The 15726-nt window shown below is 34.0% G+C and overlaps 2 protein-coding genes across 4 annotated transcripts; both read right to left on the minus strand.

Moving 5' to 3' along the window:
• Positions 1-2502: 2502 nt before the first annotated feature.
• On the minus strand, positions 2503-5338 carry LOC132303998 (flavonoid 3'-monooxygenase CYP75B137-like). Its single transcript, XM_059801478.1, has 2 exons — positions 4382-5338; positions 2503-3269 (listed from the first exon to the last, which is right to left on the minus strand). Exons 1-2 carry the CDS (start codon positions 5336-5338, stop codon positions 2649-2651), a joined length of 1578 nt encoding a protein of 525 aa, XP_059657461.1. The 3' UTR covers positions 2503-2648.
• A 1764-nt stretch (positions 5339-7102) lies between these two features.
• LOC132303997 (uncharacterized) lies at positions 7103-14500 on the minus strand. Of its 3 annotated transcripts, none has more exons than XM_059801475.1 (4): positions 14243-14500; positions 9614-11307; positions 9050-9394; positions 7103-7583 (listed from the first exon to the last, which is right to left on the minus strand). In XM_059801475.1, the coding sequence occupies exons 2-4, from the start codon at positions 11277-11279 to the stop codon at positions 7555-7557; spliced, it is 2040 nt and encodes a 679-aa protein (XP_059657458.1). In that variant the 5' UTR covers positions 11280-11307; positions 14243-14500; the 3' UTR covers positions 7103-7554. The 3 variants fall into 3 exon arrangements, with proteins under 3 accessions (XP_059657458.1, XP_059657460.1, XP_059657459.1); XM_059801477.1 differs by having other exon boundaries at positions 9031-9394; XM_059801476.1 differs by lacking the exon at positions 7103-7583 and having other exon boundaries at positions 8275-9394.
• Between the last annotated feature and the right edge of the window lie 1226 nt (positions 14501-15726).

The following is a 15726-nucleotide window of genomic DNA, read 5'->3' on the forward strand; positions in this document are numbered from 1 at the left end:
GAATCCTATGAATACACAAGTTGAACACCTTTAGAGGTGTTAGAATTTGTACAATGAAGATGCTTTCCACACCATATTGTAAAATTTAACCTAATCCATTTCTAAATCTGAACAAATCAAAGGTCAGGAAAATATATATATATATATATATATATATATATATACACATACAAATGTCAGTGGTTTTTCCCAATTTCTTTTATCTACCACAGGTTCCTAATCCTATAAACAAAATCTCAAGAATTATATAGAGAAAACACAAAGAATATAAACCCAGATTATCATGTACCATCATTAGCAAAATTAAAGAGAAAACAGAACATATTATTTTTCTTAATAACATAAATGAAAACAAAAACACAACTTTGGAGAACCCAAACAGTCAACCATTAAAGAAAGTTTCAATATTCAAGGTTATACATATGTATATTTATTTATATATGCATAACTTCATAGAGTTAGTACCGAAGCATCTTCTCTGAGATCTTGAGACAAGTCGGATCATCATCTACAACAAGTACCGGAAAACCCGCCGGAATCTATTCGGAAGCCCCATCTCCGGATGTAGCCTGCAGATTTTGCATTCAGTTGTATACAAGTAATACAACGACGTCGTTTAGGATTTATGTACAATGTGATAATAGGGTCCAAAATTCTTGTCCAGCCCATTTCGATATTAAATTGATTAGACGCGTGAACTAATTAAGCAGTATCATTTTATCTTTTAACAACTATAAATTCAAAATTTCACACTTATCAATATAATAAAAAATATATTTAAAATTCACTATCATAAAAAGTTGGTTTGTCAAACACCTCAATTATTTTGAGATAGAGCTAGAGAATATTAATTTTAAGGGTTCTTTTGGTTAGGTAGAACTACCAAGAAAGAGAAAAGAATTGGAAAATATTTAAATTTTTTGTGCGTTTGAAGTAGCTAATTTTCTTTAAAACGATTCCTGCATAAAACACACGAAAATTTTTATTTCTCAGAAAAGTTGTAAAGTTGTTAAGTTGTATTTTAAATTCCTATTATACCCATAATTATCAGTTGGATAACTTGGGTTTCCTTTATCTTTTTGTCCCTTTTTGATAGACATCGTGAAATTGGAGAGATCTTATTTTTAGCAATTTTTTTAAATCTATTTTTATTGCTTTATTCTTTTTTTCCCTTTTTTTTTTCTTCTGTGTTTTTTTACCTTCCAAATACATATATACATATAACATATTATGGTGGATATTTTTTAAGTGCATTATATTAATTTTCAATATGTATATATACATATCAACTACGTTTTAGAATTTTGATACTAGAGTTATTATAAATTTTTGGAAATATGTACATTCCTTAAAAAGAATAATACAAAATATTTTATAGTTATATAATTCTAGTTACATTCAAAAAGAATCCTCGTAAACTTGGTTGTTATATGTAAAATTCTATTGAATTTAGTTATTCTATTATATACAAACAAACATTTAGTAGAACAATCCTAATCTTATTCGATTTCATCAAAATCCTTACAATTACTATATATATTGTAAGGTCCAAATCATATATATATATATATATATATATATATATATATATATATATATATATATTTTTAATAAAGAAATTCCAGTGAATTGGTGTCTCACACAAGTTCGGAATATTATTATCAACAACAAAATTTGATACATGAATTAATTTTACTCAAATTTATTTATATTTTTAATATTTAAAATTATAAGGGCAATTTTGACAAGTACAATCATTTTCTTTTCTTTTTCATTCTATCCAAACTAACAATATAATATTTTCTCACAATTTTCTTGAAAAATTTTCATACTTACCAAATGCACCATGAAAACTTAATTTTCATTCACTTTCACTTTACTTTCATTCACTTTCACTTTCCATCATCTATTTCTATTTAACTAAACAGACTAGGTAAAGGAGGAAAAAAAAAAAAAAAAAAACAAACAAACAAAAATTACCCTTATGCTATAAATCTCTAATATATATATATATATATATAAATTACCCCTTGATGGTCAATTTCGATCAAAATTTTTTATAAAAATTTCAATTTACCTTTAATAATTCATGTTTTTTATTTTTAACTTATCTTAATAGCATTTTAGGTATTTCAGTTTTAAAATAAATAAATATATATATATATATATATCTTTATTTACTCAATTTGAAAAAAGTAGTGACTTTTTTTTAAGATAAGGAAGTATTTACACATTCTGTATATAAGAAGGTTTTTTTTTTTTTCAGTTTACCCTAATTTTAATAAACTGAAAAGGGATATTTATGTCATTTTTCTATTCAACAAACCACTGCATTCACATTTGGCCTTATATGAAAAGTTTATTACAATGTGGTCGTAATAAACAGCACAGATCGCTCAGGGCTAAGCAAACTAGGCCATTTATTTGTACTTTGTTAAATGCAATAATAACACAATGTTTTTGTCTGCACAGTAGTAAGCTTTTTTATTATTTACCATATTAGAGTCTATTGACAAATTTACCACAGATAATTACTAATACGAAGTAAAACGGAATGCACACACATACACATTGCCGACCTGCATTTATCAAATGCGCCCACACTTATAATATTGTCTAGAGCTCAAATGCTCGATCGGTTATTAAGCTTACTGATAAAGTGAAGTATCAGACAACCTTGGTGTTGGAATTGCAACAAGAGGTACCTTCTTCTTCACCACAATGCCGAACTTCTCCGAGAAGTCTAATTTCTCTCCTTCAGGCAATTTCCAATCAAAGGAATGTAAAAGCGAAGCAACTAAGAACATGAACATCCTCTCAGCCATGGTAATCCCTGCACAAATTCTTCGTCCCGAACCAAACGGAATATAACTGAAGTCATTTCCACTGTAGTCCCATTTTCCATTCAAGAACCTCTCGGGAACAAACTCCGAAGGGCTTTCCCAAACGGAAGGGTCTCTGTGAATAGCCCACACGTTGACGAAAACACGAGCACCTTTCGGAATTGTGTAGCCCCCAACCATGCATGTCTCGCTGGGACAGTGAGGCACCATGAGTGGGACTGGTGGGTGCAAGCGCAAAACCTCTTTCATCACTGCATGCAAGTATGGTAGCTTGTGAATGTGAGACTCTTCTACTGTGTTATCTTCGCCAACTACTGTGTCCAACTCTTGTTGGACATTCCTCATCACTTCTGGTTTGTTCATCAACTCTGTCATGGTAAACTCGACTGTGCTGGCTGTTGTGTCCGTCCCACCCACCACCATATCCTGTCCACATATCAATATATATTACGAAATGATAGGTCAAATAACATACACCGACATAACACACTGAACATGGAAATTTAACGTAATTCAGCTTATAACCTACTTTCACAGTGAAGATGACAGGAGATTTTAGCATGCAAATAAAAATCATATAGTCTCTCAAGCCCTAATTACAGTATACTAGAACTTGTCTCTTTGGACCCACCAGCTAAAGCTAGTGATTTCTTCTCAATGGATCATTTCTACCCAAAAAAACACTCATTTCTAATAATAAAAAAGACGAACTTATCTAACGGACGAAAATTCTATCCTACATCAATCGTGTTCTCAATTCACTGGTATAGTGGTATCCACTTGTCAATGACAAATGCTTGATTGTAGATGATCGATACAAATAGTCAATGTATATATCTCTTCTACTAATCATTATTGACTATTAAGTTGTTTAATTATATATAAACAAATGTTTGATTGTAGATGATGCCTTTCTCAGTTATAATATATATAGGCCAGAGTCAGCCAATAGTATTAATATACTCATTTTGAAGGTGACTTATTGCTGATGAATGCGTTTTTCACACGCTTTGATTATGAACTTAATTATTTCAATCTTCTCATGACCATGATAAGGTACTAACTCTAAATAAAGATTTCTGTAGATGCAACTATATTCCTTTCATGTCTTCCAATCAATTAACTGATTTATTTGGTATCTAGCTTATCATGCCCCTTCTATGGGATCAACATGACACACTCATGTGATTCATTAACCACATAAATATAAGAGAGAAATATCTTATGTATGATGTTGCGACGGTTATTATGAGGGTTTGAAGAGGGTATATAGTCTTTTTTATTATTACACCAAGCAACAAGTACATTTTATATAAAAGAAACCATTACATATTGTCCTTCAAATCACGTTTAATTCTCTACGGCACAGCATGCGTGGTGTACCACTTGAGACGTCGTAGTGTGTGAAGTGATCTAACTCGTTCACTATTGTACTGCATAGAGGATCCCATTTTAACTCTAATTTACTCGTCCTTAATAACTAAGTCCTTATATGATGAACGTATAACATGGATGATAGATCGAGGAGGTAAACATACCACTAGTAAGGCTTTGATGTGGGACATGGTGAGGGGCATTTTGGCATCATCTTCATCTCTTAGCTGCAACAAGAATTGGAAAAAATCCTTGCTCTCTTTGCTCTTACCTTCTCTATCCATTTTTATATGTTGATCGTTCAACGTATTAAAAATCTGATCAAACCATTGTGCATTGACCTTCATCTGCTTCTGAATGCCCTGCAAATCAAACCGAGTCAAGGTCGGGACAAAATCCGATATGTTGGGCTTGGCCAATATATCAAACATCTGCCTGATGTTCTCTCCGAACTCTGCTCCAAGTTCGGCCTTTTCCTTTCCTGTGACAGTGCCACCCCACAACATGTTTGTAATCACATTGAGGAAAATGGGGAAAATCTGCTCACCAAACTTGACTGGCAATCCCACCTGATGGTAAAAGTCTCTAACTGTTCTTCGAACCTCACTGCGTCGTAGAGTGTAGAAAGAGTCTAGAGTGGCATTGCTCAGCAGTTTCTGAACACACACCCTCCTCAGCATCCGCCACTCAGGTCCATATGGTGTCCACACGATGTCAACTCCGCCAAGTGGACTTTCTTTGGTGGCAATGGAGACAACCGGCCGGTTTGCAAAAGTGGCATCGTGGTCTCTGAGCACCTCGCGTGCCATGGCAGGCGAGGTGATCACGATGCTGACCTTGTTACCAAGCCAGAGTGTAAAAATTGGACCATAGGTCCGAGCAAGGCTGGCAAAATATGTGTGGAGCTCAGGGTCCAGAAATGGTAGGCTTCCGACTAAGGGTAGGCCTAGTGGCCCTGGTGGCAACGGTGGATCTCCTCTTCTTGCACACCGTGATATGGTGAGGACAACGGGGAGGAGGAGAGCGAGCATGACAAGTATGCAAGCGAGCTCATGGTTAGCAATGTTGTTGCTTTGCCGCCACCATGTCCAAGCTTCGAGTACAAAGGTGTTGTGAACCATTTTATTATGTCTCGGGGCTGTGGGAATTAAGAGCTAGGAAATAATGAAACAGTTGCATGAATACAATGGGAGGAAATGGTGTTGAAAGTGGTGGGTGACTCATTGGGGGATAATTAGGAGCTTCGTTGACAAAGTACATATTAAACTAACTTGTCATGGACACCGAGGACAAGATATATATATATATATATATATATATATATCTTCTATGTATTGGTATGGAATTTATCTACTACTTCATCAAAGTCTTCTTGGACTTTTTCATCATCTCTAATTGTTCTGTAATTTCATCACTGCCCACCCATGCAAGCATAGTCATCACAGAAGTTGTAAAATGCTGATGATAAATTTCAAACACAAATTAAGAACAAAAGCTTTCACACCCCTAAACAGAAAATGGAAAGTGGAATCAACCAAGAGCAAGGCCCTGAGATGGATATTGATGAAGTATACTTGGGATCTCCATGGTCCAATTACTGCACTCGAACTCGCAGAAAATCCATATTTCATTCACCAGTTCTTTCTCCTCACCTTCTACCTGGTTCATCGTTATTCTAAGTGGCTCTTCAACAACAGAATCAAATATTTGATCAAACCATAATGGACCTTCCTTAGCCGAAGCAACACACCTTGTAAATCCAACCAAACAAAGGCTGGAAGGAGTCCGAAACTTTGGGCATATCCATCAGTCATTGAAGTTGCTCTTCAACCTGCCAAAATTCTATTAATAATCCCAAACCTGCTTGCTATCACATTATAAAAGGTCAGAAGCAACTGCACAGTGATTTGAATCGGGATATACCTAAACTAACATAAACTTGGCTCACTAAAGTCTGAACCTCTGTTTAGCAAATGCTACAGAATGCATGAAAATTCATGCTTTTTGAATTGCCATAACACATATTTTGTGTCCTACATGTCGTTCATATAACTGATGAAGCCAGCAGCTGCGACATCACAACTAGCAAAGGTAGTATCCAGTTCCTATTCAATCCTTAATCTAATCAAATCATGGAGAATGATCATCTCTAGTTGATAAAGCTCGGAGGGTGGGGGGAATGGATACGGGTTACAGAAAGAAGCAGATAGAATGCAATTTTAGGACACTGTTTATACATAGTAAAGCTATTTGATACTCTTATTTGAACCTGTTGTGCAGTTACATCACATGAATTTGTTGCTGTCAAGAAAAAAATATCATGGCTTACAAAAACATTATCAACGTTTAAATATCGAGCTGCATTATACTAAAAGCTGAATTATGGATAAGTAACAAATTTTCAACATTTATAACAACTTTTCCAAAAACCCCAATTAAAAACCATACTGAGATATTGTCAACCCCAAATTCCCAAAAGGTTCGATGTTCATACACATCAAATGTAAATTTCTAGAAAGCCTAAGTGGGCAATATGAGAAGGTAGATTAACATAAGTTGACTGCACTGTCAAATCATTCTGTTAAATTTTTACAAACCATCAAGATACTGAATTAACAAAGTAAAATTTAACAAATTGTGTAGGAAATTCAAAATTGCATTCTTAGTAGACTAAGCAGAGACCTTACATTTAATTTACTAAAAAGAGACATCTGAGAATGGTAACTACAACAGTGCAGTGATTCGAGCTAAAAAGATATTCGTAACAAACATATTTTCACATTCTGACATGGTTTGAGTGTATGTTACAGAGACTTACAGTATTAAGTGAAACCCAACAAACATAACTTCACACCATCAAACAGGATGAACTGTCCCAGCAGTCAAATGTTGAAACTAAAAAGAAACATAAATTAGGTGCATAAATAGTTTATTTCAAGGTCAGCATCTCATGCATATTTTTAATTTCTTCATAATTCAGCTCCACAAATCAACAACACTGATACTAAGAAAAGCATTTCTCAAATTTTTATCCATAAAAGGTTTTGGTGCTATTACAATTTTTAGTATATCCTTCGACTAAACGACTGCAAATCTCCGAATAAGCAACAAAAAGATCTAGGATCAATGGTCAGCAGAGTACTTTAAGATGACTCCTTTACAATTGTTATGGGAATCACTAACCATAATTAATTGCAAGTTCTGCACCATATTCTCCTCCATCATGCTTTTTCTGTATGAGTTCTCACAAACCATATATAGATTGTTTCACACTCGAATGTTTCTGCATTATATGTTTTGTCGTACCTCAGAGGGTCACATCTCATGTGCCTGAAAATCAAGAGTCTCGCCTCATGCTGTCACCATCTGAAACACTATTACACATTAACAATAAACTGCAAATTTGAACAGCATCATCTTCTAAAATTCTGTTACATCAATCAATAAATGAACCAAAAAGTGAAAACAGAACAGTTAGGTTGGCAAGACCACATAAAACGAAATTGAAGGAAATCCGACTGACCATACTTGCATAGAACATATGCATACAAAGTCCGTTAGCAGGTGAAGACAATCCAAATCATTAGTTGGACAAGCATAGCTTGTTCAAACCGAGGTCAGAACTAAAGGTCAAGCCAAGCTCTCTTAGATGAGTTATAAGCTAAACAAGCTAATGAAAACCATAGCTTGTGCAGTTCTGAGAAGTTCAGCTCATTCAGCCGCCCTAATGGATGGCTTTCAATCTTCTATAGAAGGTTCTTATAAAACCATTACTATCCCATGTAATAGGAACTTCAAATCTTGCAAAATACAACTTGTAATTATAGGTATGGGATGTGTCAGCATGTAACTAGCAGATGTGTCCAATAACATAGAGAGAATAAAACCTTCATTGCCTGCTAGTGGTTCTAAGAAATACTTGATATGTTGCTTAACTAACTTGAATGTTTCAAATGAGTGAAGTATTCATGTAGGGGAAGCTACATAATAGACAACTTGTTTCAGGCTTTCAGCCCAAGATATATATATATATATATATATATAAAATAAAATAAAGAAAAAAAAAAAAGAAAAGAAAAGAAAAGAGGATAATTTCACATCTAAACTATAAATCTCTCACCTACACGCTTTCTTTAAGAAGTATAACTGACCCCTAAGGTCCTCGACACATACTTCTGTCAACATAGTTCCTAAAATACCGTTCAATCTAACGTGACGAACTCTAATTGACATAAGTACAGATTTATATTTAATAAGCAGAATACTCTCTCTAAAATTGGGATAGTGTTTAACAGTGAATCATATGGAACTTTTAAAACAATGTCTAAACGACCGAGTAATAATAATAAACTGTGGGACCTGAGCAAAGTGGGGTGTAGAAAACAGCGTGAGATGCAGCAAAAAATTTCTTGGGCATTCAATTTCCACAAGGAATGAATTTTTTATTTTTTATTTATTTCTTATGCAATTTTATGTTCCAAAAAAATGTCAACATCTTCCTTTTAGTACTACATCATTTATCAGGACACTGTCATCAATTCCAAAATCTGATTATGGTAAACTGGCCAAAAAATATGATACATCATCAACTAAGACTACCGTTGACCTTTAGACTAAAAGTGGAACAAGATCGTATCTCCTGAAAAAGTGAAAGCCTCAAAAGATAAATGTGGGAGATTAAATGCAGAAAGTAGGATTAGCAATCAACTTCTGAACTCATCATAATTAATTTAAATAATTGTAAGTACAGAGTAAAGCCGTATACAAAATCAAACAATCAAGTATCGAAATTTTTTGTTTCTTCTTAACTTACTCGCAAGGTCAAGGACTACCTCTGCATTCAAGGGGTAGATTGTCCAACCATGAATCATCGAAGAGAGGGGACGAAGATTCAGATTCAGTGGGCCATTCAGAACTAACATCTATCTCATCATAAATGATCGGTTTACATTTCCCATCCCTACTTCTAACAATGGCTTGTAACCAGAGATTGCAGTGTACAAAAACCAGCTCATTGAACTTCTCCAGCTCCATCCTGTTGCGTTTCTTGATATGTATACTCTCAAATGTGCTCCAGTTCCATCTACACCAGTGAGAACTACAAGGTTGACCCAATATTCGTATTGCAGCTCTCTGCAGAGTTGGAATCTCATAACCATATGCTGCCCACCAATCACCTATGGATGCATAAGGGCAAATAAATAGAAGTGTGTTGTTTAAGGAAAAAGAATACTTAATGTGGACATTCTTTCAAAAAAGATTAGTGATGGGCAAAACATCTGCTTCTTTCCAACATGTAGCATTTATCTAAAGTGAATCTGGAGCCAACAATTAAGGGGCTTCAGAAGGAACCCAATAGGAACAGCATTAAAAAATAAAAGCAAATTGAGACATACCTGGGGCATTTAGTGTCCTACCCATGATTGCAAAATCAGTCCCGAGAGCACCTTGAGCGTTTATGTATATAGGATTTTCTTTAGTAATTTCTATTTTATCTTTATCTTCAAAAGCCAATTTCATCATGGCTTCTTGAAACCCGTTCCTCATCCTTGAGTCGATCTTAAAGTTTAGACTGTAGAAAATAGAAGGATTAAGGAATGCTGCTGCCGCATGTAATGGTGAGTGAAGCTGCATATTCCATCTCCTATCAATTATATCCCAAATTGGCACATATTTTTCTTCTATACCCTTATAATATGACTTGATTGCAATTTTTGCCCTCTCCATTCCTTCATATATATAGCCCATAGCAGGCATGTCTCCATCTATGATCCTTAGAATTTTAACTAGTGGTTCGGACACACTCACAGCTTCATGTGCAAACTTCCAGAAACTCTCCATATACAACAAGGATTTAATAGCTTGAGCATCAGGACGCCTGCTATAAATGGATGACAACCACTCTGAATGAGAAAACATGTGCTTCAGGTTGTCCTCCTGTATCACAATGGCCCTCAAGGATAATAAATTAGTGACAAATCTAGTAATTTGTGGCCGAATCAACTCCCTACCACCGGTAAACTTTCTCATCGTATTAAGAATCCATGCATGACTATATATGTACCTTGTGATGGTATTTGCCTCGTCCAAGACTGTACTCACCCACTCTTGTTTACTGAAATCTTCCAAAATCTTATTAATACAATGTGAAGCACATGGAGACCAGAATATTGAAGTGTACTTGGCCATGAGAAGCCTCCCTGCATAAACATAGCTAGCATTACTATCTGTTATTACTTGAACAACATTTTCAACACCGACCTCCAAAACAACCAATTCAAGCAACTCAAACAAGTAATGAGCATCATCTGCACGACCAGATACATCAATGGACTTCAGAAAAAATGTCCCTTTAGGGCATGTAACTGAAAATACTAAAAGTGATTTGGTCCTATCATCAGACCAGCAATCACACAAAATCGTGCAACCAGTCTCTTTCCATTCATCTCGTAATTTCTTGTAACTATCATTTACATTGCCTTTTACTTTTTCCAATAGGGTAGATCTCAATTTTTCATAGCTTGGCGCTTTATAGCCCACCCCACACTCTGCTACAGCATCCACCATTTCCTGATAATACATGGATTTAGCAGCGCTAAAAGGAATAGAATTGTGGAAAAAGAAAATAGCAATCTTCTTATCAGCATCATCCTGTTTTTGCTTCTGAGCATCATCTACTGCTGGCTGAGCACTTGGAGAAGGGCGTGGGAATAACAAAGACGGGCATGTACTACCATGCTGTCCACTAGATCCATGGTTAGGATTGATGCCACCACTAGCAGAGGAGCTGTTTTGTTGACCGTTGGCTGCCCGATCAGCCTTTCGTTTCTTTGGAGTTTTCTGTTTCTTGGGGGTGTTTAATATACTCCGTAGCTGGTCCCTCACGTCATCAGGAACTTCAGCACAGGGAACTATGTCTTTGTTTTTTATTTGAGCCAAATGAAACTTCATCCTGTAAACCCCTCCACTAAATTCCCGTTGGCAGTAATTACACCTAACCTTCTGTCTAGTCGCATCAACAAGGACGCAATGTTCCCAACACGCGTCTCTTCCTCGGACCATTATCAATAGTTTAATCCAGAAAGATTCTCTATTTTCCCAAATAAAACAAATAGACAATTGAGTAAATCAGATATTAGATTAAAAATTCCATCAATAAATTGATATAGTATTCAGAATCAGAACTATTCCAAAAAGCAAGAAAACATATGAATATTAAACAAGAAAAACAATGAATGTAGTACAAGTACAATTCATAACTTCAATAGAAACTACAACTAAGCCCATTAAAAGAATAGTGTTTGCTATAAGATAAATCAACCCTCAATCGATAAGATTCTCTATTTTCCCCAATAAAACAAATAGACAAGGAGTATATCAGATATTTTTTAGGTTAAAAATTCCATCAATAAATTGATGTAGTATTCAGAATCAGAACTATTCCAGAATGCAAGAAAACATATGGATATTAAACAAGAAAAACAATGAATGTGGTACAACTCAAAACTTCAATAGAAAAAACTACAACTAAGCCCATTAAAAGATTAGTCTTTGCCATAAGATAAATCAACCCTCAATCAATCCTATTTGGTTACCAGAAGATCCTTCCCAAAGTTTTATCAAACTAATCAAGCCAGGGAGAGGCATTTCATAAAAGACTATAATCCTTGTCAAGCAAAATAACTTGTATTGTTTAACACTTTGTCAACAGAATAATTAAACAATGAAATAAATTCTACAATATGCGGTGCACAGCGGGTTGAACTATTTTCCTCAATAACTTGAGAGTTCTACAACCTGAACCTATGCATGATCAAATGGGATAGTAACCCGTGGCATGGGCCCACCGCTTGCATTCAGCAGGCAGGCCTGCAGTGATGAATAGCAATATGAAGAGCTCCTCACCTTTTGTGGCTCAAGAACTGACATGGGACAGAGCATTTATAATTTTGAAATCTTTTCTCTCTTTATGATAATTGCTGATGCTTCATAAATTAGAATATATTATTTGGACAAGGTAGCTTGGTGCTATCTGATTTTCCAAAATATCGCTTTGTCTAATTATATTCAAAAATTGAGTTTAACATCAAAAACAAATAAAAGTTCCTTCACAAATGTTGTCCCCAAAACTGCTGCAGGACTCTCAAATACCTGCCCATTGACATATTAAGCCTTGGTGTTACATCACAGAATCCAAGACCATTACAAATCCAATGGGTCCAATTTGCAATCAACCAAGATATGAGGACACAATATATAGCCTTGTCGCAATGGAGTTCCACATTCTCAATCAACACTTATGATGCATATTTGGTACCCACTTTGGGAAACCCCTGCCCCTACTCCACATGAGGTTTCATCTCCAATGCAAAAGGGAAAAAATTAAAATAAAAAATAAGTACTATAAGAAAAATCAACTTGATCCATGCATTTTGAAATTTGATCTAGGCAATTTTATATGGACCATCGTAATGAGAACTTCCGTGATCAATTCAATAGAACAGTTTAAAGCTAGGAATTAGGGTTGATATGTTATTCCAGGTGCATGTGGATTGACTGAGGCTATGGCCTAAAATAGAGAGGAATGGAACATGAGATTCATGTCGCTGACTCCAAGTAATCGGGAAAAGGCTTGGTTGTTGTTGTATGTCATTCCTAATACCTTTTGAAATCTCCACTACCCATAATGAGAATGCTATGAGGTGAAAAGCTGCGAGTAGGGGAAGATTTGTCGAGTTGTTTCTCTACTACTGCACGAAAATAACATTTCCACATCCCTTCCACATACCATTCCTATACTTCACAGTTCAAAGAGATCCACGACTTACGTGAAGAAAACAATCTATGGTAACCACCCAGAATGAAACTCAAATGGTATTTCATCCTCCTCTCACATGGAAGGTTGGGTCAAGTCCAATTGAGGCAATAGTTACTTGAGGGCATATCATCGGATCTCAGGTTATGCATTTTTCCTCAAATTTGTAACCGAATCTGATTTGGTAGTTTGTGTAGCCACTAATCAGTATACCAGAAATGATACTTTTTTCTAGCCTTTTAAAATCGTGATTTGAAATCAAAGCAATTAACAGGGAAGAATTGTTATATAGTTATCATACCAACACTGCCTTTATTAAAAAATGTGGAACAAACAAGAATCATGCTCAGATAACGAACATAGCTAAAAAGAGGTTGTCAACATGATAAACGAACAAGAAAAGAAAAAAGAAAATGAATGAATCAATTAGAAGTTAAAAGCTAATATATATTGATGATTATATGACTACATGTCAACAACGAAAATATTCTCATCTCAAAGACCACCAAGAAATACACAAATATTTAGTAAGTAATTACCAGATATTAGCAAAGTTAATATTATATATGAAGTCACACAGTGACTAGATACCAAATATTATTTTAAGATATAAATAAAATTAAATTGAACCAAATGCTTACAAATATATTTACCTGAATTTGAATGAGCTATAGTTCATTCTTTTTAGCATATAAATAAATTTAGATGCTTACATATTTATATACATATTTATCTGAATTTGAATGAGCTATCTTTCATTATTTTTTAAATCATCTATATCGAAAATCTATCTGGAAATGGGATCTTCCTTGTCTTCTCTTTTGTTGTTGTTGTTGTTTTTTTTTTCCTTCTGAATTTGGGTAATTAACAAGCAGAGACCTAACCATAGTTGAGATCATTATCTCTATAAGTGACAAGTAGTGTCCATAAAACCATCATTTTTTGTAAATAATAAAAGTGCATATGATTTGTTAGCACGAACAATTCACTGAACACAGAGATTTAACCTCCTATAAAACCCTAGGCAATGAATTGAGATTGATAGATCAGAAGAGCCTAGAAATAAACATATGTGTGCTTGTAACTGCGTGTGTACATATATATATATATATTGTGTGTGTGTGTGTGTGAGAGAGAGAGAGTGTGAGAGAGAGAACATATACGTATTGAAATAGTTTAGAGAGAGATTTAAGAGAGAGAAAGTGTGTACATGATTAGAGAGGGATCTCGGACAACGGTTCTCTATGTCCGGCGGCTGTAAGAAGCTGGAAGCTGACGGTAATCGGAGAGATCGGCGATGGAGATCCGAGGAAATGAAAACCACGGCGATAAATTAGCAGTCCTCGCCAAGCCGACTACCGAGGACGAGGAGTACCGCAGAAATCGTTTCCTTTCACGTGATCCGCGCGTGCCCCATGCAATTGTTTGTTTTTTTTGTTTTTTTATTTTTTCCTTTTTATATGTCCCATGCAATTGTTCTTTTCCTTTTAACTTGTGAATTTATTTATTTTATACCACTACCAACCAATTTCTTTTGGAAGAACGAATAACATTGTTTTAATGTTTTCAATTTTTGAATACAATACTCAAAAAGGAATCCACAAGGTTTAATTTGGTTTGGTAAATTAAAGTAAAATTGATCTTAATAGTTTAAATGAACTGAATCAAATCAATTTACTTTATAATATGATAAAATAATAATTACTTAGACCTAACTTTTTATGATCTAATTTTTTTTTTTTTTTATATTAGATAAGTAACACAATAATTACATGATAACAAAAAAAAGTAAAACATTATTTTATTAATATGCTTAAATGAATTATGGTCAAAACTATAGAATAGTGAAATATATAACCTTAGTTTAGTGTGATGTAAGCATACCGTAAACAACACTTATGAAGTAGTGAAAATCAGAATAAACACGTATAAATATTACGGTTTGATTCAACTTAGTACAGTTTTTATGACATTTAAACTGAAAGAAACTAATCATAACAATTTTCTTAATTTTAAAAATAAAAATTAAATTGTTGATCCACGTAATTGAAATAAATTATATGATTTCAATCGATTTGGTTCGAAATGATAATTTAAATATATTTACGTGTATTTTTAATAAAAAAATAATAATGTTAATGTAGAAACGTATGAGACGATTCATACTAATAAATAATTAAATTAATGTTGCGTTTTGGAGTACTTTTTGGAATCGGAATTAAAAGAAATTTAGTTCTAATTTTTAATTAAATTTCTTTTTATCTCAAATTTAAATTGCCAACTTAATACTCCCAAACATATCATAAGGGTATAAAAATAAACCATAATTTAAGGATAAGTTTTTGAGACTAGGCATCTGGGTAGGGGATAATGCCGGATAAGTTATTCTATGACAATGTTTGATTTAACTACTCAATATTCTCTGATAATAATAATAATAATAATAATAATAATAATAATAATAAAAAAAAAGGAAAGTCTTATTCGCACTCTATTTTTTTATGTTTGCATTAAAATCTTAAATGAAATGGCAATCATAACCTTAACTTTACAAATAAATGATTATTACTTTTTAAATGACATAACTATCCTTTCAAACTTTCTCTCATTATCTCTAATCTTTAATATTTTACATCTCTTTTGGAAAGATTAAAAAAGAAATAAATTTGAAAAATATTTTGTTTCGAGGACCAA

The sequence above is a fragment of the Cornus florida genome, unplaced genomic scaffold (assembly GCF_030987335.1).
Source record: "Cornus florida cultivar Cherokee Brave unplaced genomic scaffold, ASM3098733v1 CherokeeBrave_3.0.0_Hap2_Chr04, whole genome shotgun sequence".
Taxonomy (NCBI): domain Eukaryota; kingdom Viridiplantae; phylum Streptophyta; class Magnoliopsida; order Cornales; family Cornaceae; genus Cornus; species Cornus florida.

What these genes read in the sequence shown, in the direction of transcription:
- LOC132303998 (XM_059801478.1), bottom strand. Translation starts at nt 5,338, where the DNA reads ATGGTTCACAACACCTTTGTACTCGAAGCTTGGACATGGTGGCGGCAA. An exon ending in ACATCAAAGCCTTACTAGTG is followed by an intron (nt 3,270 to 4,381) that starts GTATGTTTACCT and finishes ATATGTGGACAG; the next exon opens with GATATGGTGGTGGGTGGGAC.
- LOC132303997 (XM_059801475.1), bottom strand. Translation starts at nt 11,279, where the DNA reads ATGGTCCGAGGAAGAGACGCGTGTTGGGAACATTGCGTCCTTGTTGAT. An exon ending in TAGGACACTAAATGCCCCAG is followed by an intron (nt 9,395 to 9,613) that starts GTATGTCTCAAT and finishes ATGCATCCATAG; the next exon opens with GTGATTGGTGGGCAGCATAT. An exon ending in TCTACCCCTTGAATGCAGAG is followed by an intron (nt 7,584 to 9,049) that starts GTAGTCCTTGAC and finishes ATAGTGTTTCAG; the next exon opens with ATGGTGACAGCATGAGGCGA.